Source organism: Helicoverpa armigera, chromosome 6 (genome assembly GCF_030705265.1).
Source record: "Helicoverpa armigera isolate CAAS_96S chromosome 6, ASM3070526v1, whole genome shotgun sequence".
Lineage (NCBI taxonomy): Eukaryota > Metazoa > Arthropoda > Insecta > Lepidoptera > Noctuidae > Helicoverpa > Helicoverpa armigera.
Genome location: NC_087125.1, coordinates 7657475 through 7684280, shown reverse-complemented (window position 1 = coordinate 7684280; position 26806 = coordinate 7657475). Strand labels below are relative to the sequence as shown.

The 26806-nt window shown below is 34.7% G+C and overlaps 4 protein-coding genes across 7 annotated transcripts; 2 read left to right on the top strand and 2 right to left on the bottom strand.

Annotated features, from left to right (window-relative positions):
* Positions 1–2027: 2027 nt before the first annotated feature.
* On the bottom strand, positions 2028–5761 carry Eogt (EGF-domain O-GlcNAc transferase). The gene is made up of 8 exons (XM_049835808.2): positions 5332–5761; positions 4941–5031; positions 4671–4771; positions 4351–4527; positions 3979–4253; positions 3494–3828; positions 2965–3067; positions 2028–2672 (listed from the first exon to the last, which is right to left on the bottom strand). Exons 1-8 carry the CDS (start codon positions 5663–5665, stop codon positions 2505–2507), a joined length of 1584 nt encoding a protein of 527 aa, XP_049691765.2. The 5' UTR covers positions 5666–5761; the 3' UTR covers positions 2028–2504.
* A 521-nt stretch (positions 5762–6282) lies between these two features.
* On the top strand, positions 6283–13531 carry LOC110375456 (transcription factor Dp-1). 3 transcript variants are annotated; one of them, XM_021333561.3, is made up of 11 exons: positions 6283–6561; positions 7017–7138; positions 8590–8638; positions 10020–10093; positions 10187–10365; positions 11011–11179; positions 11407–11619; positions 11700–11848; positions 11948–12030; positions 12213–12296; positions 12459–13531. In XM_021333561.3, exons 2-11 carry the CDS (start codon positions 7028–7030, stop codon positions 12629–12631), a joined length of 1284 nt encoding a protein of 427 aa, XP_021189236.3. In that variant the 5' UTR covers positions 6283–6561; positions 7017–7027; the 3' UTR covers positions 12632–13531. The 3 variants fall into 3 exon arrangements, with proteins under 3 accessions (XP_021189236.3, XP_021189238.3, XP_021189235.3); XM_021333563.3 differs by having other exon boundaries at positions 6283–6565; XM_021333560.3 differs by having other exon boundaries at positions 6283–6707.
* LOC110375457 (COP9 signalosome complex subunit 9) lies at positions 13522–14934 on the bottom strand. Of its 2 annotated transcripts, none has more exons than XM_064035093.1 (5): positions 14899–14934; positions 14604–14687; positions 14320–14392; positions 13691–13762; positions 13522–13549 (listed from the first exon to the last, which is right to left on the bottom strand). In XM_064035093.1, the coding sequence occupies exons 1-4, from the start codon at positions 14917–14919 to the stop codon at positions 13725–13727; spliced, it is 216 nt and encodes a 71-aa protein (XP_063891163.1). In that variant the 5' UTR covers positions 14920–14934; the 3' UTR covers positions 13522–13549; positions 13691–13724. The 2 variants fall into 2 exon arrangements, with proteins under 2 accessions (XP_063891163.1, XP_063891164.1); XM_064035094.1 differs by lacking the exon at positions 14899–14934 and adding an exon at positions 14830–14875.
* A 715-nt stretch (positions 14935–15649) lies between these two features.
* LOC110375473 (tRNA-dihydrouridine(20) synthase [NAD(P)+]-like) lies at positions 15650–17633 on the top strand. Its single transcript, XM_021333588.3, has 6 exons — positions 15650–16001; positions 16080–16218; positions 16301–16633; positions 16732–17019; positions 17098–17257; positions 17340–17633. The coding sequence occupies exons 1-6, from the start codon at positions 15848–15850 to the stop codon at positions 17616–17618; spliced, it is 1353 nt and encodes a 450-aa protein (XP_021189263.3). The 5' UTR covers positions 15650–15847; the 3' UTR covers positions 17619–17633.
* Positions 17634–26806: the final 9173 nt, after the last annotated feature.

Genomic DNA, 26806 nt, shown 5'->3' with positions numbered 1-26806 from the left:
TTACAAAAACAAATGTAGCTATGTGAAAACTTTTTATTACAAAACAAAGTAAAAAACATTAGATCTTAATAACTATGCAAATAATTGCAGAGATAAAAACATACATTGTTCAACATTAAATATCTAATGAGATGTGATTACCAATTGTTAAAAAACAAGAAAGTAAAAGCATTATTTTCCTACATATCACTTTAACATACACGATTAAAAATTAATTGATAAAGACTAACTAGTTACTCAAGATTAATACGTTGTCAAATTTCGCACATAGGCACCTCCTGTTTATCAGATCACAGACATGTTATTTTATATATAACTAAGTTACACTATTCGGCGTAATTTAATTTGAAAACATTATTGAATACTTTATTTATTTAAATATTATTTTTTTCTTAATAAATTTATTTTGTTATTAATATTTACAATACATATTTACAATAAAAATCAAAAACTATATACTCTTGGGCACGCTCCCAGTTGACAGCGATGGGGACGAATTTTTTGACGCTTTTTAGTTGTTTGTTTTACTAGGATAGTTTTTGATTTTTATTGTAAATATGTATTGTAAATATTAATAACAAAATAAATTTGAAAACTAATATTATTTCAATTAAGTTCTTGATTTTTATTTCGCGATACGATCTGGTTATGCCAAAAAGTTATGAGCGCGTACGCCCGAGGGCGCGCACGGGCATCGCTCATTAATTTCCCTCTGTAAATATTGCCTCCACATTATGCGATTGTTTTACGATTTAATGCTCTCTCCTCCGACCTCTTTTCGATTTAGGGGCCCGTACTGTGTATTTTACACGAATAAATTCCGCATTCTTTCTTAATAATTTGTACCATACATTTTTACTATCATAAATTAATGGATACGCTACATCAGGTACCTACTTATATTATTTCTCGAATTCATATTGAATCAATTTGATCGCACGTTTTCATAACTCAAATAGTGAGAAAATAAAAAAAAGCTCTATTTTGCCCCATCAATTACCACTGGCACTTACGTATGTATTTGTAATATTATTGTTCTGCATTTTATTGTAAATAAATCGTTCCCAACTTCGAAAACAGTTACAAACAATTGAAAAAAAAAGAACGTAAGATATACAAATCTGTATCCGAACAGTACGTAAATGCTGTAACCGTATAAGTAAATAAGTCAAGTGAACACGAGCTCGCATTCGATGCGGAGAACATTTATCTGAATATCGCAAACTGTAATTATGGAACTTAACGTTCGACGCGCGCTGTTACAATTAAACTAGCGGTGCCTTCACCAAATCATAAATTAAACAGATTACATCAACAACATTCGTTGTAATTTTTCAACGATTATTGCCTGTAAGTTACTGCCGACCTTCGCCATAAGCTTTTGTAGGTTGCATTGTTGTTATTAATGTGTAAATAACTGGCTTATGATGAGCTGATTATTTGAGCAATTCCAAATTAAACTTAATATTTTTCTACTTATTTTAAGTTTATGTTGAAAAATCAACCACCATGAAAATGTGACGTGTTTCGTCAAATGTTGCGTTTCAATAAAATTTGTACAAGAATTTTGAGTAAAATTGCATTTAAGGTACAATTCCATACATCGCGGCCGATCACTCGTGATTAGGGCTGCCATCCGTCCGGGTTTCCCCGGATTTGTCCTCGTTTGGAAGCCGTCCGGGCAGGGTTTCAAGAAGTGTCCGGGTTTTCCCCGGTTTCCTTTTCATGTAAGGAAGCACCTCATTGTATTTAAGTATATTATGTTAATAGTAAATGGGTTACAAATTCGGTATTATTTTGTTTAAAAGAAATCGTACTCGTTCGGGGAAAAATGCGATTTACGCCAAATGTCCGGGTTTTTTTAATGTTTGTCCGCGTTTGGCGAAATTCGAGATGGCAGCCCTACTCGTGATTGACGTCGGTCTACGCACAGTAAAGTCGCAATTATTTAATTTCTACAACTTTTCGGTTTTATGGGTCTCGTTTTGTTCGTTTGCACTGTTTTTTTTTTTGGGAAAAACCCTTCCTTTAGGAATTTAGGATCTCGACGGGATTAACAATATAAGGCATGACCTAACTGCATATAATTAAAAATTATATTATTTTTAAGAAATTATGACCAAAGAGTCGTTATTAGGCATTTCTAAAAATATTGATTTGTTCAACTACTTTTAACGCTGACCTTACATCTTAGCAAGTTGATACAACAAGCGGCATCTCGTGACATTACGGCGAACTAACTCAACAAGCTTTTGAACTTTTACATAACTCTTTGAACTCTTGCGCTTTGAACTTTAACTCAATGAGCTTTTAGTACTACGTTTCATAATTGCACTAATATATAACATAATATAATAATACTTGCAACAAAAATAATATCACGCAGTACAAAAATTCTTGTAAAAAGCATAGAAAATACTTAATTTCTCTAATAGATGAAATGTTTCATTGAACAAAGTAAAATAAAAATTATATCACAAGTTAGGAAACAAAGATTGACTGGCTTACAACTCTTCGTGAGATTTTCGTACTCCGGAAGCTTCGAGGAAAGCGTTAAAGGCTTTTTGTTGACGTACATACTCGGCACATTTCTCCACCAATCTCAAAAACTCACGCACGTCAAAAGAATAATTGGTGAATTTAGCATGAGAACCGCCTCCAGGCCCGTGACCCTGAAAAAATATATATTATTACATAATGTATCCTACGATTTTGAAATAAAAATATGATCAATATCACGGTAAAGACATTTAAGAAGATGGTCTTGAAAAAATCGCAATCATGACAGCAAATTCCTGATAGCTAATGCCATGCTAATTTAATGATGCAGACATTCACACCTTGGGGGAACAACTTATAGAGTGCCGCGTACGACAGACGGTCCCACCTCACTGACTAATTAAAATTGGGCCTGTGTAAGACTAAAGCCATATTTTTATTTTGTTACACATAAGTGAAATCTACCTCATCTTGTTGCACCAATTTAGTTTTATCTTCCCACGTTACGTATTTAAGTCCACGAAGTCTGGTTAGGTCCAAGTAGCAGTTAGGATCCTCGCAATTGTACCTGAAATGATGTAAAAAATATAAATTATGAATCAATGTATATTTACATCAATTAAATGTTTGTTTAATGACAAAACTTGATTGCCAATGAATTAAAGATAAAGATATATTTATTCGATGATGGATGCGAGTAGCCGAAAATCGATCTCAGTGGCGTGCACTTGGAGAGGCCTATGTCCAGCAGTGGACTGCGATAGGCTGATGATGATGATGATGATATATTTATTTTGCAAATGTGGGTACAAAAGTAAATGGTGTTATAAAATAAATAAGTCCTGCCAACAAAATGCCATATTGTGCAAACATTTGCAAATTGTTGACGTTACAACTAAGCAATTAAATTGACTCTTAACCATTATGGTAATAACAACTGTGTATTCATTTATCATAATTCATTTACTTTCAAAATCATTACACAGGTACTCACACTTCGAATACGGCCGCCCAATCAGGCAGGAAGAGGAGATGCGTCAAACCGGCGCCGTGCATGCCAACAAACACGTCTGTGTTATGAGTTATTTCCAACTGCTTCAGAAATGGCACAGTTTTGTCGTACACCACCCTCTTCACTTCATACCCCTCCACTTTACTCAAGGCGTCTATGATCGCCTTCTCGTTCAATATCGAGCGGTATGTTGTACCTCTTGACAATAGAGTCACTCTAACCTTGTCATTGGTGCGAGGATGCAGTTTTATGTTTAAGGAATGGATGATATGTTTTGAGAATGCATGGAATAAGCCACTCCTTTCACAGCCATATATCTGAAATAGATTTAGAATTTAACAAAGTTTGGTACAGAGCAATGTAAGGTGTTTTTTTAGTGGTGCTTGAAATATTGCCCAACATTTTAAAATATTTAAACAAAGTTTACAATTATTTTGTGTAAAGACATAAAAATTTAATAAACTTACCAAGGGAGTATTGTAGTAAAGTCCAAAAATCATTCTAGGCAGTAGAGGCAACACAGCATTTTTGAAACATACTACTTTGCCCCTGAATGTTTTTAAATCCCAGATGGGATTATCAGTGAAAGCTTTAAATGTGTCTTTAAATGCCGACTCGTAAGTGAATGTTTCCCAAATCAATATGTGATTGTCTTTAGAAAATGTAGAAGGATGAGTTGAGTTCACATGCAGAGATGCATACAAGTTGAAAAAATCACAGAAATGGTGGTACATGTTTACAGCTGAAATAAGAAAACATCAATAAGTTTCACACTGGCTAATACATTCTCATGGCATATATGTATATCATGTGAATAATTATTAACACAATAAACCTACTTGCATCTAATTTCATAATGTATGTTGGTTTATTTATAACTACATCACACACTCCATCAGCTATGGGTTTTTTAGGAGTTTTAACAAAATGCACAAGTTCAGGTGACCATGATTGTAGGGCACTCATATGTTCTGCTTCTTTCATAAGCCGCTCAGAGTAAAAATTGCAGAAACCACCTGAAAAAAAAAAATATTTAGAAGTTTAGTATTAGTTCATCTGTTTATTGAAGTAAACCCAAAATGATAAATTGTACAATTATGAATTTGTACAAGCTTGCATTAACTGCCTACTAATAATTGCTGAAAAAGTGCATATGCACCTATTTGACCAGGCCCAAGAATATCCATTTTGTATCGCAAGTTGTCCCCTCTGCCAACAAGACCAGTAAAATTGAGCATCATGTTCCGACCTCTACAAAATCTGGAAATGAAACACATACGTTAATAATATTGAGAAACATGGCTTGGTAAATTAATTACTGTTGCAAGCATTTCTACCTCTTTAGGCTGTGTAAATAATTAGACCTATTAATTATTATTTATCATAAGTATTTTATGTCATTTTCAAATAGAAATATTTTTATACATACCTCAAATATTTGGAACATTCTAGTGAAGTGTCGTCTGGGTAAGTTGCTTCACACATGACCATTAGATCATCTATCTGTTCCTTAACGTAACCTGCAATTAAAAAGATACCAAATAATTAAATTCAACACAATTTTTTCAAGTACATAGGGCAATGCTATAAGTAGTTTCAAATGGAAAGAAAAAGGATGTGGAGACAGTAATGATAGTAGCATGTGTACAATTGTTTCATCTTTGAAAACCTTTAACATACAACAGATAACTACAATTTACATATTGTTTTATCTACGGATAGTATACTTTTTCCCATTTCCAAAAGACTTGTTGGATTCAGGTGCAACATTGAATGAAAACTGTATAGTATGTATAATTATCTAGTATTTAAGAACTTACCAAAATCTGCTTGAGTGTAGAATGTATCATACTGCGCCTCTTTGGTCTTTACCCAGCCTCGATGATCACCAGGACAGACAGGTCGTACCGGGTATGAATCATCTCTATTACACTCTCGTTCATAGCCCCAACATCTCTTAAGCCCAGTTAACTCTTTGTATATACATTTTGGTTCTGCTAAACAAGCTTTAGCTAAACTAGGGAAAGCATTGAAAACATATGTTACATGTTCCGGCGGCACATTCAGTTTATCAAGTCCTATTGATATTATGCTTTTAAATGATATACAAATATAGAAGATATACAACAGCAGCCACATATTTACAATTTTCATTGAAAGTTAGTGTGTACTTGCTGACACTATTGAATTTTATAAAGTTGAAGCTTTCGCAACAAACAGCACCAGAAAGCTTGTTGATGTTGACATGACAACATAAACGTGACATTGACATAACGTCAACCGGAACTAGATCATAGACACATGTCCTATTGAGATGAGAAATAGAGGTGAAAGAAAGAAAGAAATGAATTTTATTTACTTATTTATTTTCCTCTCTTACAACTATCCTACGAATATATCAAGGAGACTTTTAAAGCACCAAAATTGTTTTTTTTTATTTCCATTGAAGCATGAAGCATTTACATTTTTACTAAAACATAAATCTTCTTAACATTCGGCTAGAAAACTATAGTGTTTTGTATGTATTTTAAGCCTTTTCATAGAAGAAAAAACAACAATAGATTTGAAGAAGTGCACTATCGAAACATCTTCGCTGTTTTGCACGTTGCCATAAAGACACGTATCCAGACTTAAAAATTAAAAAACCTTTTTGTGAATTGCCAACTGCAAAAATCTAAGATAAATCTCATTTTATCTGATAGATGGCGGTATCCTCAATATTATTTGGCGCCTTTTCCTGAATACAAAATTCCCGGTGGATGCCACCACGATTACCACGTGAACACACAACAGCAGTGTCCAATCAGCTGGTAAATCATAAAACCGCCCGCCCGCCTCTTTCTATTTACTCTTCCGTTGATTTAAATTGGACTTTTATGTGCGTTGTTTATACGTTCGTGAATACATTTTACAAACGTGAGATAGTTGAGCTTAATGCCATTAAAAACAAAGTGATACTTCGATAAAAAGTATAATATGATTTGATTTTTCCGACCTTCGAAGTTAACCCAAAAGTAATGTCGCCATTTTGACCATACAAATCGAGTTTAGTAGGTATTATTATTTTGTTTGGTCATCAACAAATGTTTAAATGCTACATTAGTGAATTTCGTAAATGGATGTTTATTTGCGAAGAATACGGAGAAAATGTCTCAGACGAATAGTACTGTAAATTTTCTTATACATGACGCTAATGGTTAGTAGCTAAGCTATTCTTCGTGAAGCTTATTATTATTTTAATTATTTTTACTTAGTAGTTGCAGTTCTGCTCGTAACTTTCCATGGTCATGCAATTCTAAAAATTTACAGTGTCCGTAAAGTATTTTGTTACATGACGCGCCCGTTTGGGTAGTCTTTCCCGTCAGTGCATTATTTGTTCTCATCAAGCATAGTCATTTTTTAGATTTTTACGTAGCCGTTTTATAATTTAGTTGTGCTAGTGACACTACCTAGAACTACTATCTTAAGAATTAAGGGTCATATTAATGATAATATTTAATTTTAGGGCATCCTCAGATGGTAAAAGTTGTTCAGAATACAAATAATCAGTCAGTTGCTCAAATCAAAATTAAGCCTAATCCTGTGAAAATCATAAAACTGCCAGCATCAGCTGAAGGAAATTTAAAGGTATGTAGCACTATTGCACTATAGAAAATTAATGTTTAAACAACCTCATAGCAAGTATTATTTTAGTTATGATGATTTCCAGACAACCATGTACATCACACTTACACTTTACATTAGGGTAAAATACAATTCACTTAGAATTTTCAAAATTAATACCTTATGATACAAATGCCCAAGTTAATTGAGTGTAAAACTATTTTAACCTGCACAGAGTTTCATGACTAAATAGCTAGTTTGGATAGTCAAAGGATGATGTGTTTTGAACACATTACATCAGTATTTCAATCACTTCTTTTGTTGACATTTTAATACCACATTTCTTTAAACTGTTTTAATTACTAGATGTGATCATTGCTTCTGTTTCTTATTATGTCATTGCTTTGCCAGATTCCAGTGCAAACCAAGATTAATTTGTGAATAGTCATGGAATAGATAGTTGTCTGGCAATGACAAGTAATTATTCCATGACTATTCATAAAATCTGAGATTCATTCAAACTCAATCCAAATTCTATCGCCTAGCTCTTCTTCTAGTATGCAAAGTATTAAGAGTCTATTATTAGAGAGTAGATCCCACAGGGAGTACCCCAACAATGAAAATCATCAATTAAAAATCATTCTAATTTTAAAGTTAATATTGCACAGACAAACCTGAAATTAAATGCCTAATTTGAATGGGTTGAATTACCAGCTTATCTATAATAAGTATATTTAGTGAGCTGTCTAAAATGGAAAACCCCAAAAGAAATGAAGGGTGGGGTTTTGGAGGCTATTATGTAAAGGACAACATCCATTTTGGTCCAACAATTGGCCAACAAAAAAACGAATTGGCCTGAGTATCTATTAATATGGTGGCAAAGCCACTGTGTTTGGTATGATTTGAGTCCCTCTCTCTGGAGACCCTTGCCTGAATATTGTGTTTTAAGTCCGTCTTTGAATAATGGTTGCAACTGTCATCAGGTTGTCCAAGATCTGATGATGGGATCCCTGGGAAATGGAGCCCATCTCTTGAGAATTTTAGGCATATATCTTCACAAAATAATTAAGGCTTAGATCTGACCTGATGATGGAGACTAAAGAGATGAGGGGAGCCCCTCAACAGTATCTAAGTGCCAATCTGCTTGTGTTTGTACTTGTTGTTTGTATTGATGAACACTTGCACAGATTTGCATTGTTTGACTGCTAATCTAATACAAGCTCTATGATGAAAATTAAGTAGGTATAATTCAAAGAACTCCTTAAATGATTATAGTAGCTAGCTTGTGTTTGGTCTTATCTATGTTGTGGTGATGAGATTTTGCCAGCATCATCATGAGTATGAAGATACACTAACTTAGTACTGATTTTAGTCACTAGGCACTTTTGGTTTCGGACCAAGAATGTATGGAATGTAGATGATATGTTTGAAATGTTCATAATGTATTGATAATTTTTCATCTTTCTCTTTTGCAGACATCAGTATACAGAGCAGTGAAACTAACTGGCATTAAATGTGCATCAAGTAAGTTTTAATTTTTATTTTCATGTCTGTATTTTTGACGAGTTCCGTCGTCCTGCCCTTTTCCCAATTTTATAAGCGTATGGCGCTCGGAAGCTTCCCCTGTGCGTCGCCTGGAAGGTACGCCCTAAACTGATAGGGATCACATCTTTTTCACCATGTAAATGTATATTGCACATACATGTGGGTCCCTTTTAGGGTTCCGTACCCAAAGGGTAAAACGGGACACTATTGTTTTCGCTCCTCTCTCCGTCCGTCCGTCTGTCTGCCACCTGGCTGTATCTCATGAACCGTGATAGTTAGAGAGTTGAAATTTTAACATATAGGTATGTATTTCTATGATGTAAAAAATACTGAAAACTAGAATAAAATAAATAATTTGGGGCTTCCATACTACAAACGTGATTTTTTTGCTCAATTTTGCTTTTATCATTATGGTACGGAACCCCTCGTGCGCGAGTCCGATCCGCACTTGGCCGGTTTTTTACGACCGGCTGACGTCGGCCCTCCTTGGGAAGGTAGATTTCAAGTCTCCAACTGGAGATTGCTCAAAGGTGCTGAATAATATGGGTATCAGGTTCCCTTAGTCGCCTCTTACGACACCAATTGAATGATATGGGTCAGCCCTATTCGGTCAGTGGGTCTTCATAACCGGGAGCTACACGACATAGGTATATGAGAGAGTCATTTTTGATGTAATCCAGGCAGTTCTTGCTATGCTCCAAATGATATCGATTAAGGGATGATTTATACTAGGCCGGGTCGTGTCCGGGGCGTGCCGTGTACGTGGCTCGTACGGGGCATGGATGTGAAACGTTACATACATATTTTCATCATTCCCTAAGTTGTTATAATTCTCCTGTAGATTTCTAGAATTGTTATTCCCAGAACAATTACCCCCAGGAAATGATTCCTCATCTGCATAGCCTTTCCCAAACTAAGTTGGAGTTGGATTACAGTGTTTTACCTGTTTTATTTGGAGCTAAGTTTTATTTCTCTACCTCTTATTAAACATTTGCAAAACTCTGATAATAATAACACATTTAGAAGAATGGGTATTTTACGTACGGATGGTCAACATCTGCTCGTTTTGAGTGTTTATATTAAACGATTCTCTTCATATCTGAACCTCTTAATTGTTTAGTGCAAAGAGGGTCATGTTCCCATAGTCGGCGCCGTGTAGCTTCGAAAGAAAATTTGTGATGTCGGCCAGTTCTGCACATTGATTATAATCACCAAGTTAACCATGTAAAAGTTTACCATGATAATGATAATTATCATTATCATGGTAAACTTTTACTTAGACTAACTTCACAGCAGAGACTGTCGGAAAAAACCTCCTGTAAGGTAAAAGTTATTAATAAATGATATAATCTTTTTTCAGAGTTCCTGCATGTGGATAATATAGCAAACTTGCAAAAAATTAAAGTCGAGCCAAAGGAAGTTGAAGAAATTCAGGTATCACCATTATACATTACTTTTCCTTACTACATATTTAAACAATTTTATTTCAAGGACACTAAACAAATAATAATTTATGTCTATTTCTAGATAAAACAGGAACCACTTACGGAACTGAAATATCTTCATACTGTGCCGGAACGCAGCTCAACACCGTCAAAATCTGAGGGCCAGGTAACAAGCACTAGCACTGCTAACAGCTTGTCTCCTACTATGTCTCATGCCTCGAGAAGGAGACACGATTCTGACAATGATCCCCCGGCAGAATAGTAAGTATTCATGATTGATTTTGACATACTAATGTTTACACTCTAAGCATATTTTGTAATTTTATTATAATGTCGGGACACCTTTTAACACACGGTCGGTTAGCCCCATGGTAAGTTATTAATTAACTTGTGTTATGGGTGCTAACACAACTGATAAACTACATATAGCTACATATATACATATTTATAAATACATTGTAACACCCAGACCACGGCCAACAAGCATGCTCATCACACAAATGTCGACCGAACCGGGATCGAACCCGGGACCTCAGGTCCGGCAGTCCGGCATGGTGACCATTGCGCCATCGAGGTCGTCAATTTTCTTGTTTATTTTCTTATCTTATTGTTTAATATACGACATCAGCCCACAGTTTCACCCTGAAGAAACTGCTTCCCACACATTGATAAAAAGCATAAGCTGTCAAGTTGTATCAAAATCCAACCAACAGTTTGGCGTGAAAGAAGAACTAACATCCGTTTCATAAATACATTCGCATTTATAATATTATAGTAGTACGCAAATTTAGCTACATTTTTCCGAAATATTACCTATATAGTAACTGAGTACTTAAACACTACTTTGGCACAATTGAACTGGCCTATATTTCGGTGATAATAATACTTAATATATTTAATTTTCAGTACCACTAAGCGTCGTAAACATGCAGACAAGGTTGGCAAAGGTTTGAGGCATTTCTCAATGAAAGTTTGTGAAAAAGTCCGAAACAAAGGCTTCACCTCATACAACGAAGTTGCTGATGAATTAGTTCTAGAATTTGCAGCAGGCATGCATGGTTCAGCAGATAGCCAAGTATGTATATTGTGCACACAATATTTAATTAGTATATTAATAAAACAATAGGTCTCCAATCTTTTCATATAATTTTATGTTTTGAACACTGCCAAATAGCCTTGGCTAAATAGCAGGATAAAAAAAAACATCTGGCTCACACACAAGGCTCCCCTTGAGGAATTTTGATGATAATATTTCAATTCTATTTCATCCAAGTGATATTCAGAGTCAATTTAACATTACAGCAATATGATCAGAAGAATATCCGCAGAAGAGTATATGATGCATTAAATGTATTAATGGCAATGAACATAATATCTAAAGAAAAGAAGGAAATACGATGGCTTGGACTCCCGACAAATAGTGTGCAAGAATGTACTGCATTAGAAAAGGAAAAGCAAGCTAAGTTAGAGCAGATTCAAAAGAAAACACAACAGTTACAGGAGCTCATATTACAGGTACTTTCCATAAATGCACCTTGCATAAACAAAATGATGATATATTCTTACACCATAATAATATTAAATTTTCTTTCCAGCACATTTCATTTAAGAGTTTAATAGAAAGAAATAAAGAAGCAGAGAGCAAAGGAGTCAAACCATCTCCATCTTCAGCTATCCATTTGCCATTCATTGTTGTGAATACTAGTGATAAAGCTTTAATTGACTGCAGTATTTCTAATGATAAGTATGTGTCAAATTTAAAATTTTTGCTTAAAATTAGCCTCTAATATGGTAATTAGGATTTCCTTTAGTACCATATTAATCTTCTGTTTAATTTTTCCAGGACAGAATATATGTTCAATTTCAACAAAAGGTTCCAAATACACGATGATATCGACATTCTAAAAAGAATGGGACTCCTATTTGGTAAGTAATGATAAAAAAAATGTATTCCTACATTTTCTTAAAATGACAATGCTAATTTCCATGACTACGCAAAATTAATTTCTCTGTTCATTTGTGGAAGTAAAATTTGAACTTTTCAAGACACAAAAAGAAGAAAAATAGCACCCTAAGATAAAGTGTTACAATTTACGTATCTGTTCCAGGGTTAGATAAGGGAGAATGTTCAGAAGAAGATATTGAGAGAGCAAAAAGTATGGTCCCCAAATCCTTAAAGACATATGTAGAACGTAAGTATCAGTATTTACATATTATTTATCAACTGATCAACGCACATAACAATTTACTGATGAAAAATAATTAATTTAAAATAGGAGATGTTAATGAGCGAACAGTTAAACAAAATAAAAGCAACATAAATTGGAAATTCATTGAGATTTGTTGTTTCATAGAAATGGGCAGAGGAGTGATAACGAAACTTTCAACAATGCTCGAAGAAGAGGAGCTGGAAGATGAGGCGGGTGATGAGGAGGACGCGATAGAAGCGGAGGCCGAGGCCGAGGAGGAGCACGAGGAGCCCGACGCCAACGATTACAGCGACGACAGCAGCGACGTCGACGTGTAGTCCGCACCACCCCGCGTACATCACTACGTTCATATAAACTAGGTGTTACTGTTGCATGTTGGCTAACTTTATGTAATATGCCACATAAGTTCAAACATTATATTAGCTTAAAACATATTTTGACACAATGTAATAATTTAATATTATAAAACAATTCCAATTATACAAATATGATTTTAATGTTTGTAATATAATACAATTATTAAACATTTTGATCGTCACTAATCATAAACATCTTTTTCTTGCATATTAGGTTACATTCAGCTCTCGATTAAGGTTCGATAATATAAATAGTGACCATCTAAAAACTGGCGCATGTAAAAATGCTTAACTTATTTTTCTTAGTGTGTGGATGTTATAAAATAAATTTAGCTTGAAATGTTTGCGAACGTTTATGTTCATACTTAATATAATAATGTTTATTTATAATTCGAAACAAATAATTGAAGGAGGGGCAATGTATAGAGAAAAATAATAATATCTAATGAAATGATGCGCACATGACATGGAGGAGTTTTTACCCCATTTCCAGAAAGAGGGTAATGTTTTTTTTGAGTTGTAATCCATACATAAATACTTTATCATTGTTATTACACATATTCATGATATTTTAAATATACCGAAATCGTCCGATGCATTATAAAATAATGATGAAAACCTTGATAACTTCATGCTTAGATAGAGCAAAATATACTATTAAATTCACACATTGGACGATTCCAGTTGTATGATCCAGAAGATTGCTACTACACAACTATGTCTGAGTAGGCATTCTATGGCTTTCTACACCAACAAGTTGCTAATTTGTTCAAAGGAAAATGTTTCTAATTTTGATTGTTGAAGATTATTTTGTATGGAATTGTTTTAATGATAAGTGAAATAAAGGTCAATAAAATATTATCTTATAATTTAATTAAGGGCTGATTTTTCAATCATCAGTTAGCTTCTATCTGAGGAATAAATATGGCGGTTTGACATATTTTCTATATAAAAGCTGTCAAAACGTCAAACATATTCTTCAGATAAACGTTATCTGGCGATTGAGAAATCGGCTCTAAGAGAATTAATTTACATTAAAAATTATTATCACTTTTCACTTCAAATCATCGTCATCAAACAAGTCTTCAAAATCTGAAACAAAAATTATTATTATTATTCCATTATCACATGGTGACTTTCACAAATTCTACTTTTAGTATGCCAAAAAAATTTGGAAGAACACAACACAACCCTACAGGACCATTGAAAACTCTAGATAGACTTTGACATAGTTAGATAGGCACCCAGCGCTTTATAATAAAAGCAGTATATTATAGACTTAAACATCGACTTCTGAGATAGTAAGAGCTATTATTTTTCTTGGAAGTACTTGATATTTCATGTGGCTAATTCAGGTTACAAATAAAACTGCAGGAACAGCAAGATTATTGTTTTGTGAAAGACAATATGGCTGGGAATAATGTCTCTAGTAAGATGATGCCAGACAGAGGAACATAAAAGAACTCATTCTAGTGCCATGCTGAATAAATATGGGGAGGATAAGATGATTCATTTATTTTTAACTGATTGTATGCCACGAATTAAATAAAAATAGAAAATCAATTGTGTTTGGTGTGGATCTGTGACACCTAGCATAGAAGAGGTTAAGCTTGGAACCAAACACGCCAAATAAGTTAATGAAAACCAACCATTGAAGAAATCTGAATGTACAGCCTTTTCATTGGCAGCCAAGTCCATCAGAAGGTTAGAGGGACCACCAGCCTGAAAAAGAAAAGTAATTAAGGTGATAATAATCAAAAACTAGGGGACCTAAGACAACCCACTCACTGGCCGGGTATTGGGTTGCCTGGGTACCCGAGTTGAGATCAGATAGGCAGTCGCTCCTTGTAAAATACTGTACCTAGCTGTGGTCAGACTGGGAGCCTAACTGCTGTCGATAGAAAGGATGGTGAGTAGGTGTTTTAATACTCACTTCTTCTAAATCCATGTAAGGTCCAACACCTTCAGGAAACATTTCATCAGCAGCTACTGTTGGCTTCATGTCTGAATATTTGAACTGCAACAAACATTCTTGTTCTTATTCCAAAGAATTACCTAATATTCAGAAGCATAAAATAATGTGAGCGTTAATTAATTTACTATAATAATGTTCCTAATTTCAATGAGATTTTATTTTAGAGTGAATACAAAAACCAGACCTGTTTCAATCTCACAAAATTACACAAAAACACGGTTCTGGCAAACACAACAGAAAATGAGCATGACACTTGACAAACAGAAGACAGCATGTTGACATTGACATTGTCTCAACAAAAATGGCATAGATATTCAATTGACCATAGAGGGTTTTATAAGGCTATCTTGAGACGATCAATTAAATTGCGCTTTATTACGGTACGGTTTGTGTAATTTAATTGACCGCATAGGGTTAATAAACTAACTACGGAATAAGCAAGATCATCGCAGTTTTGGGTTTCATGCTAATACTGAAGATAGTGCAAAGATTTTTAGATTTTGCACACTGACTCCCTATGTAATCAATCAGTATCAACGTCATGTCATCATCATCCTCCGAGCCTTTTTCCCAAACTATGTTGGGGTCGGCTTCCAGTCTAACCGGATTCAGCTGAGTACCAGTGCTTTACAAGAAGCGACTGCCTATCTGACCTCCTCAACCCAGTTACCCGGGCAACCCGATACCCCTTGGTTAGACTGGTGTCAGACTTACTGGCTTCTGACTACCCGTAACGACTGCCAAGGATGTTCAATGACAGGCGGGACCTACTGTTTAACGTGCCATCCGAAACACAGTCATTGGTGTCTAAGATATACTTAGAAAGTACATACAAACTTAGAAAAGTTGCATTGGTACTTGCCTGACCTGGGATCGAACCCGCGCCCTCATACTCGAGAGGTTAGTTCTTTGCCCACTAGGCCACCACGACTACTCAACGTCATGTCATACTAACAATAATGTCATTGTCAAATTGTCACCCATCCACCATCCATCCACCATCCATGCCACACATGTGTGCGGCGCAGTGTGTTGTTGTTCATTCGCAGTTGTTTTATGGATAAATACTAATATTAATTAGAACCGGATTCTGTAGAAAACTTGTCACTTTATTAGTCTGTACTTAATTATTGGTTTCCATGCGAAATTGAAGCTACAAAACAAGTTTATCTGTCGTTAAAAGTTTTTAACATTATCTTACAATGATATCTTATGAAAATAAATTAATATTAGCGCCTATGGTGCGCATAGGAACGTTACCCATGCGTCTCTTGGCTCTACGATACGGTGCTGATTTGGTTTATACAGAAGAATTAATTGATTGGAAGTTTTTAAGATCCAAACGTCAATACAATGGTAGGTACAAGAACCTACGCGCATAGTCGAATAATCACAGGCAGACTAAGTTATTATGCAATAACTCTTTAATTTCAGAAATATTAAACACTGTGGATTTCGTTGATCAAACTGATGGAACAATTGTCTTTCGGACGTGTGATGAAGAAAAAGATAAAGTTATACTGCAGCTGGGAACATGCAGTGCAGAAAGAGCTTTAAAAGTAGCTAAATTAGTGTAAGAGTAGTAGTAGCAAATCATGTAACTGCCTATGTTTGGGTTATGTTATTGCTATTACAATAATTATTGTCTATTTTAGGGAAAAAGATGTGGCCGCCATAGACATAAATATGGGATGTCCAAAAGAATTCTCCATAAAGGGAGGTATGGGCGTCGCCCTTCTAGGACAACCAGAAAAAGCCCATAATATTCTAGCTACTTTAGTTGAGAACTTATCTATACCTGTTACTTGTAAAATAAGGATACTCCAAACACCTGAAGAAACTTTGAAGCTTGTAGAAAAACTGGTGAGTTCAGGCATTAAAGCTATTGGAATACATGGCAGGACCAAGGACGAGCGGCCACAACATGCAGTACATACAGACATTATAAAGTATATTGCTGAAAGGATATCTATTCCAGTTATAGCAAAGTATGTCTTGTTTTGTAAAGCTTAAAAAAACAGCTTTACAAGAAATTATTGATATACATTGTAATGACTTTCTGACTCAAACTGTTTAATTATTTCAGTGGGGGTTCTAAAGAAATTGAAAAGCATAATGACATATACAAATTCAAGGAAATGACAGGATGTTCAAGTGTCATGATTGCAAGAGCTGCTGAATGGAACTGTTCCATTTTCAGAAAAGAGGGATTGCTACCAATGGATACTGTCATTAAAGAATATCTCAAGCTTGCTGTTGACTTTGATAATTCACCTTCCAACACTAAATATTGTATACAAAATATTTTAAGAGAATTGCAAGATACACCAAGAGGAAGGCAATTTTTGGATTGTCAAACACTAGAACAAATATGGTAAGTGTTTGTATAATTTATTCATCATACATAACAAGACCTATGTGTTTCTATTATAAATATTTTTTATATTTTTAGTTCCATTTGGGATTTGGGTGAGTACTGCCAAGAAAAGCAATCAAGCTACCAGAAGAGGGGTATACAAGGACGATGGCAAGTGTGTCCACATGATCTGGAGCCACCTCAAAAGAAGATGAAATCAATTGATACTGATCTTACTGATGTTATTGAAATGAAAGTAAGGAATCATTCTCAATGAAATTGATGTTTTTCAGAACATGTTTTGTGCCCATTATAATGTCTGGTTGGTCTTGTTTTAGGTATGTTTTGTTCGAGCTAACTTTAATGACCTCAACTTGCCTAAGTCCAGACTTCATGCATGGGCAGGAAAGAATGGACAGAAACTGCCAGTGTATGAAACCCAGCAAGTGGAAAAGTTGTTTCGTACCATTATTACATTCAATGGCAAAAAGTACACATCCTCATTTTGGGAGAAAAACAAGAAATTTGCTGAACAAGGTGCAGCTCTAGTCTGTTTATTCCATTTAGGAATAGTTACAGAAGAAGATTTAGTTAAGCTTGGCAGTATAATTAAATGAGCTTTTATACACATACATGGACTTCTACATTAAACCCATTACAATATTGATGTTGTCATTCCAAGAGGATACTTTTATTAAGTAATGAATGAGTAAGCCTTATGAAGGCTAAACCATAACTAAGCAATAAGTAATAAGTATTTTTGTATGTTATTTTTATTATCCAGTACAAAGATAAACCCAAAGTACTACATAGTACATTTAGTAATAATGAAAAAGACAAATAATTTACATAATTTATTGAGTTCTAAGCATAATTTTGTTAAACATACATTAGTAATGATAATATTTTGTTAAATAAAATGTTAATCTAAGTTTGTTTTTTCATGTTAGCTATATTTTCTACCAACTTATGGTTTAGTTCGTCAAGTTTTGAATTTAGACCGTCTTGTTTCATTACATCCTCTTGTAGCTGCTTAAAGTTTTTGTAACAAGAATGTGCACTGAGCAAGATTTCATTACCTTCAGTAACTTTTATAGGGTGATCTTGTTGCTGTACAATTTCAACATCAAATATATCTTCCAATATTTGTTCAGTGGTAGGAATGTTAGGCACAGTATATTTTTCCATTATTTTCAAATGAAATGTCTACAATATCATTTATATTTTTACACAACTTTTTGAGGTATGTATTCCGTCAATTGTTCAATATTTTACACCTCCATCCAAGTAATACAATAACAACGATTTCATAGATTTATCTTCAAGTCATTAAAATAATGTTTTGATTCAAGAGTGACAGACGCAAATGACACACAGTGATATGACAGTCGGCTGACGTTTAGTTTTAGAGGGGCAACCTCAAGTAACCGTAACTTTCAGTTGAGAGATACGGTTATGTTTAGTCGAATTAATCTAGACACACGGCAGTGTGTCCGCCAAGTTCGAGCAAAAAAAGCGACACACTGGCCGTGGGTTATATTACACGAACCATTTCGGGCCAAATTCGACCCCCTTTAACTCAAAATCTATTTTATTTACGCATATCAAATTTCGCGTATCTGTTGAGACCCCCTCACTTATCTAAAATACAAAATTTCATTAATATACCTATTGTAGGTCTTGAGATATTGACGTCAGAAAATCGCTATTTTTACTATACACTCACTGACTGATTCACTTATTCACTTATTCACTGACTCACTCATCAAAAACCTAGACCACTTCCAATGGTCGTATTGACTTGAAATTTGGCATGGAGGTAGGTCTTTATGTCAAGGTAAAGGGAAAAATCTGAAAATGGCCAAGTGTGAGTCGGTTTCAAAATAATGAAGGTGTTTTATACCCGGTGTAAATTTATACCCCTAAGGAACTAAAACGAACTAAATTTATCTATATTTATATAATATATCTTCGAATGGTACAAAGGTTTGTATTTAGTCAAAGTAAAGTAAAAATCTGAAAACGGCCAAGTGTGAATCACTTTCGAAAATAACGAATGTGTAACTTTGATCCACGAACATAATATATGATAACATGTCATGTCAGTCAGTTGGTAAATCTAGTCCATTTAGTTAATCTAGTTCATTTCTTTGTAAGAAACATAGTGCATATTAAAAAATCTAAAAAATAGTATAAATGAGACATTTCTTTAACTAACTTCATCATAAGAAAAAAATAAAATAAACAACCTTACAAAAATAAATGAAATCCCACCCAAAACAAAAATGTGAAAGACTGCCAAGTTTGATAATATGGGAATGCTTCGCCTATAAAAGAAGTGAGATCTGAATAAGTACCAAGTTCCATACACATACCTCAGTTAAAAATAGTTACTTTTTAATGATGATTACCTACTTGGCAAGTTTTAATAGAAAATTAAATACTTGATTCATTGCGTTTAGTAGGTTTATAACAAGGTGTATGAAAACTTGCCAAGTAACATCATTAAAAAGTAACTATTTTTAACTGAGGTATGTGTATATACCGCTACTGAAACATAGATGGCGACAGCTCGACACATTCGGCGTAGCAAAATTCCCGATGATTCCCGATGATTCTATGAAGCGAGTTCATTGATAATTAAAGTCCTCAAATATTCATAGATGCACTTGTGCCGGCTATGAGGACTTCAAGAACTTGGATTATTAAATTGCTATTTTACAAAACCTACTCATTGCTAAACGGAGGAACCTAAATTAAAAAGAACCGTTAAATTAATTAAGATGGTTAATACCTACATTAAGAAATACCGAACGAACTTAACCAGGAACCTGGTGCCAAAGAATAGTAGCTACTCTTTTTACTAAGGTACTCCTAAAAACACTATTCTTACCAGAATGAAAAAGCCGCAAGTAGGTGACCGTCCCAAAACCTACCTTAAAAGCGGTTGGATGTTGGATCTTAAGCTAATCAAAACCTATATAACAGCCTTATTCCATTTGTCTAAATTCAGAAGCGCTAAATGATCAAGTATTTTTTATCATATTTTTTATCATATTATCATATTATTTAATCATATTTTTTAATGTAGGTACTGGCATTAAATGCCCAATGTTGCTGTGCCCTAATAGGGTCCACAAATGTACTGAGCTGAAAGCTTATTGTAACATCTTGACAAACTTGTGGAATGCAAATCAATGATATGAATATGGATTAGCCTTCAGGGAGTTAAAGTTCAAGTTCAGAAAAAGTGTAGTTTCTGACAGATTAAACTCTAATTACCCAAGTAGAAAACGATTTAAGACCTCTGAATCTAATGGTCAAATGGAATAAGGCTTGATGTTTTAGATAGGTTGACTCTCTTTTTCTCACTTCTATACCTATATAATTTGCTGATAAAAAAAAGATGGTAGGTAAAATACAAAACAAGGCTACTTGATTCCAGGTTTCCTACAAAAAGATTACTTCAAAGCTTTCAAATCCTTGTTTGAGTTGATTGTTAAAACTTTTATGTTATGTTGAGTTGGCTGTTCAACTGAATAAAAAAACACAGCGCAATTCTGGTTGCTCTGTAGTTATTTAGATGGATAGTTTGCGGTTTCCTGTGGTAACCGCGACTGGATCGACCTCGATTTCATGAGCTTATGTTACGCTCATTTACTACAAAAATAAAAATACGTTCACGTCAGCCGCTGCAAGATATTACAGATATGGCAGATATTGCTCCATCTTTTTAAAATTCTGTAAATATACCGATATCTTAAGTAAATACCTGCCTAGGTACCTTGCTGATCTGATATATGTAGGAATTGAGATTATTTTATTCTTGTAGGCACCTAGTACCTATTGATATTTTGGCAGGTAGGTACCTAGGTACTATTAAGTAGTTAATACTATGTTTGTAGCATTGTAGTCGTAGCAAGATAACTTACTTTATCTTATGGAAACTTCAGCAATATGGTAATATTTATGCATTCCAATGCAATAAATAGACGGATCTAATTTGTTGCTTATTGATGTGTAATACTAGAAACTAGATCTAAAATACTACGCGTTTTGTTCCAATCGAGTGCGTATGCGCACGGCCTGTGTGATAGCTGTGAGACTTGACTTCACCCGACCACGACACGTGTGGTCTCCAATCTATCAAATAGTTAAGATTCGATACTAACCGACAGGCGTCGGGTTACACTCTGACCGTATCGTCAGGAAACGCTTCTGTGTCATTTAATTACAAAGTATATTGGAAAACGGAATTCATTGTTTTTGAGATTTTTGTACCAAGTAAATATGTAATTGTAAATGTTGACAAAAAGTTTTCACGTTTACGCGTATCTTGTTAACTATAAACCGTCAATTAGACACCGCAGCTAATATGGAAACGAGCCGATGCAAGAGCGAATCTCTGATCGCATACCTATAGCTGATATTTATTCCGAAATATACCTAGGTACTAGCTGCCTAATCATCAATCCTGTTTCAGAAGTGAATCTACATTACAAACCCTTCGAATTTAGGTATACAGATAGGCCTACGTTTCTGCAAAACGTTGACGTTTTTATAAGCTAGTATGCCATAAAAGCTGTTACCACTCTAATGAGATTTTTGATTTACAACCGCTTTCGCCTGCAGAAAATAAATGTGCATATTTAGAAAGAAACCGCGAAATTACAAGAGAACGTAGTCATCGACAGCGACAACCGCGGCCCCACGGCCGAGCATCGACCAAAACCGCAGTCTTCGCTTCAAGGCCCGCATACATCTCCAACGTAACTAACAAAAAGAATTTCATCTTAAGAAAGTTTCGCTGTTGCGGTGTTTTATGACTGTAAACCACAAAATGTAATGAACTTAGACAAAACAATAACAAAGGCCCGAGAGCCAAGGCAGACATATGCTGATAAATATAAAAATTATGTTTTTGTGTAAATGAGTGTAAAACATTCAATCACGACAACGAGCACTGCCGTTTTCAGTGACGATCGATAGCGGTTCTCCGCGTGATCGGGTTAATGTGAAATATTTGAACTCATTTCACATAGAAGTTAAAAAAGCAGATTCACTTCACCGCCAATCGCTCAATACTTTTATTGCTTTCCACATGTATTCTTAGGTGGTGCCTAATACTAATAAATAGTTCACATGAACCTGTCGGGCATAGCAAAATAAGTGAATTAGGACAGAGGAAGCTCTTATTGGCTATGTTACTTAATTTTTATCGTTATGACTGAGACTTTAAAGTAGTTATGTATATGTAGGAGATAGGCAAATAAGTTATAATTTTATATTTAACAGGTGCTGTATGTGAATCACCTTATAATCAAACGGTCAGAAAAAATCACATTAGATGCCCCAAACAGCAGTTTGATACAGTAACTCTATAACAGAAGTAGACTGAATAATAATATTTCGACAGTGAGTATTCAAAAATATCACTAGAATTGAAGTGAAGCTGTGAGCTTTGTTTTGACTAGACAATGACAACGGTCCTTCTGCACTCATGATGCGTCACCCTACATTGTATTGCATATTTAAATGACAAGCAATGCGACACTGGTGCGCTGTTCGACGTCAAAGGACATAATATTTTTAACAATTCAATGAATGCCTCTTCAAATCAAACTCGAAGCATCTCATTACTTTATGCGATGCAACTACGAGGGTGATAAAATTAAATATTGTAGATGGAAAACGTTTCAAATTATTAAATATCATAGTACCTACCTATTCTGTTTATCTATCTTGTGATTATATTTTATCATCATGTTTGTATGTACGTTATACGTTAGCCTATAGTTATACCTGCTTATATGTTTTTAGAAGTACATAGAATCCTACTATAGAGGTATTACCAGGTAAATTAAAATCACATAAATCCTACTAATAAATGTGTTTGTGAAAATGTATGGATGTGTTTGTTATTCTTTTTGTTTGTTTGTTGTTAATTTGGTATGTAGATAGGTGATACCCTGGATACAGGCTACTCTGCATATATATCAACACACCACGCGGGTGAAACGCGGGCGGTAGCTAGTTATACCATAAAGTAATTGATTTGAATTTCCTTAGTTAGTTTATCTATGCAAAAAGGAGGAGTGCGTAGGAAGGTACCTAAATAGCAAGAAAAGGTTTATGGAATAACCATTTCAAAATGTTGTTACTTGTGTCGTGCACAAATATTTGGGTCAAATCTTTGTACGTTTATTGTAAACGATAAAATTGTAACTCATTCAGTAAAATTCGTAGTCAAATGCTACGGCGTAGCCGCACGGTTGACGAAAAATTTAGCACAATGTTAAGATTTTTTTATTAAATAACTTTCTACATTTAAGTATATATTTGATAAAAGATATGTTTAAAATCTAGGATACCATCAAATCCAAAAAAAAATGACAAAAATCGGTTCAGGCTTCTCGGACTAATCGGTGAAAAAAATTAAAAAGATTAATATATATCTCCCCCTTTGTATATTAAACTGTTGAAAGTAGATATAGATTTCTCTATACCTACCATTCATAATTGGTAGAATGAAAATAAACTCGTCAATTCTTGCATTTACTCAATTTTGTTTATCTAACAAAAGGATTGAGATATTTGAGAGATTTTGTTTAGTTGAGAGCGATTAGGCCGAGACGCGTGTCAGAGCATAATCGGTAGATCTCATAAATAAACTGAGAGCTTTGTATAGAAAAACAAAAGGGGGTTAAGTTATTAGTCTCGTAGAGCGCTGTCTCGGAGGGCGCGTGGCGGCGCGGGTGGCGAGGCCGAGCCGCCGGTGCTCCTGATATATTGCTCTCGGAGACAGATGATGCAAACTAAGAATGTTATTTTAATACATTCTTAGCAGGCACTACTTATTTAACATCTCTGAGACAACATTTCTTTCGACTAAACATCTGCTCGAACCTGATTTTCCTAATTTAAATGGATGCGTTAAGTGGACGTTCTTGCAGTTAATAGTACCTATTTTTCGGAAATCTGAAATTGGAGGTACTTTCGTTTTTTTGTGTTTTGCTTTTTAACAACTCAACGAGTTACTAATACGCTTAATTTGGCCTGCTGGCTTAAGTGTCAACTATTTAAAAGTTTAACCTGAAAATGTGTTGCAAGGTGATTCGAACTGACGGCACAAAAAGTATCTGTCAGACGTGAATAAATATTTTTTTCGATGTAAATAGCCCTAAATCTTTCACTTCGTCCAATTTATTTGGAAATACATAATTAGTTTAGTAACTCATTTTTTTAGCGATCGATTTACACAGCTCAAATGAATTTGGTAAAAATTGAAAGATTCAGTTACTTAAGATTTTCCGCTTTTCAACTGTGAATTATATTTTATTTCAATACGAGAGGACCTAATGCCATCACGAACTTATAACTTCTTAAACATCAGATTAAAAGGATTAATCGCAGCTATTTATTACCTGAAACTTAAAGAAAAGAAAAACAATCATGTTTGGACATTTAACAACTGACTGATATATGTTTAACGGCGACACGAGCCAACTGCTCGCTTGTTCGGAATTTACGAGCGCGCTTCAACACGACAAATACATTTGTTAATAGACACATTAGCCGTTAAACTCCTGCGCCGGTTCTTAATTGCCGTCACGTTGGCGTTTGCCGTCGTTCCTCCTCTCAATGTGACTATTGTTGCTTCAACACCAATTAATAGACTACTTAAATGTTGCAAATTGACACGTACTTGTACGGGTGTGTCTATGTGTTGATTTAATTTTATTTGATACTTACTTGATTGCTATTTTTTGTGTGGTCGAATCTTTTTTTGCGACACTTGGATCGGTAAAGTTGCGGTTTTGTAGGCAGCCAAAAAATAGTTTCTGTTTCGACATTTTATGCCACTACAACATACTTTTTAGCGGCAAATATTTCGTCAAGGTTTTTTTGAACACCAATGGCGTTGGCATAAGTATTAACTGGTGATGACTCTAGCGACTTGTAGGAAGTTTTAAATTAGGTAGGTAATCAATAGTAAAAACTCACGTGGAACCGTTTGTATAAGAGATGTCGATATACATAGTTAATGACTCGCAAACGCAGGCTGGTACAAAACGGCTTGTGTGCGCAATTAGCGTAATGGTAACGTATTGTTTTAGTCCATTGAGAAGTGGGACGCTAACGAGACTCAAGTGGCGCGTGCGCACCATGCTAACGCCTTTGTTTGAAGCATTTTGTCCTCCCCCATTGGTAAAACTACACAAACAGTACACTAATTAATGTGTAGTTTTCAAATCAACAAAGTATTTATCCATTGTGAATTCCATTATTCATCAATTTAGACGGTAGATGGAAGCTACTTATCCGTGTTTTCCTAAGAACACTTATTAAATAGAGAAAAATCATACTGTAAGCACATGGGCTAAGACTCCTGCAAATGATTTTGTTAACATGAGATACCAAAAATTCTCCGGCTAAAATAAGATGAAAAGCATCTAAAAGGATTTCTTTAAAAAGAAGCAGTTTCTTAGCGTGTATTATAAACGTATCTAAATCTAAATGGACAATGCTAACAATATGCAACAAAGGAGTGACGTCGCTATGTCTAGCAATCTCAATGAGTGAAGCAGTCCGGTAGAATGCACTCGATTGAGACTCGGATAACGAGGATACAATGAATACTTTTCATTGATTCTTAAGTTCTGGAGAGTGAAGAAATGTAAGAATAGTGGAGGACATTGATGGGCAGCGAACGCGCAGACCACCGGCGTCGGCGGCGCTTCGCAAGCCGCGCGCTCGACCGTGAGCTCAGCTACACTATTCACTGAACACTGTAATGTACAAGTAGTCATGTCAAACTATTGTCACTAAGTTTTACTACAGTATACTTAAAGTTACAGCCTGTTTATCGTCCCACTGCTGGGCCTCCTCTCACACGGAGAAGGATTGAGCGTTAATCAGTATACTTACAAATAAAATTTAACACGAAGCCTTGTGCTTCTCGTCTCTCTATCAAACGCCATAGTCCGTCAGCGCAATCAACTCAGAATAAGGTAACTCATCTAATATCTATCTACATATTTTATTATATGTAGTGAAAAACCTGTAGCTATAGGTTAGTATTTCAATTAGAACTATTTAGTCATACCTACATGCCATGTTAATAAACAGCCATTACCATTTTTGTGTACCTACTTAAAAAATAGTTCAAGTATTTGAAAAATAAGTTAACGTTAAGTTTAGTTTATCGTTACAATAAAATAAGTGTACGCATAAGTAGCAGAATGATCACATTGTCAAGCGGCCATTCATCGTACTGCCATTGAATACCAATCAATACTTGTCTGAAGATCTCTTATTCACGCATACTTTAACAAACAACAAACAATATTGCAACTTGCTCATCGCACCTCTCGCGCAGGGCCAGAACGCATTCGTTTAAATTTGATCTTTACGTACAGAATCATAAGGATCAATTTGGTTAAAACATTGGCAAAATGGAGGCGGCATATCATGACACAAGGTAATGTTACCTTTTCTTCAATAATCCATTGTACAACTTTAAATCCTCAGAAAAACTTTTATTGAAATGTTTGGCTCTACTTTAGTAATTCGATAAAAGAAAATCCGTTTCTGAATACATTTAGAGTGCACAATAGTTCTTTTCAAACATAATAATTGAGAATCGAAACATAGCTGCCCATATTTTTTTCCTTTGATTTGATCATCAAGGCAGCAATATAACATTAAAGATGTTATTGAGTAGCGTATGGACTTAGCAATGATATTGAATCAGCATTCAGAAATATTGTTTTAAAATTACAATGTTGATTGAATTTTGTATTGG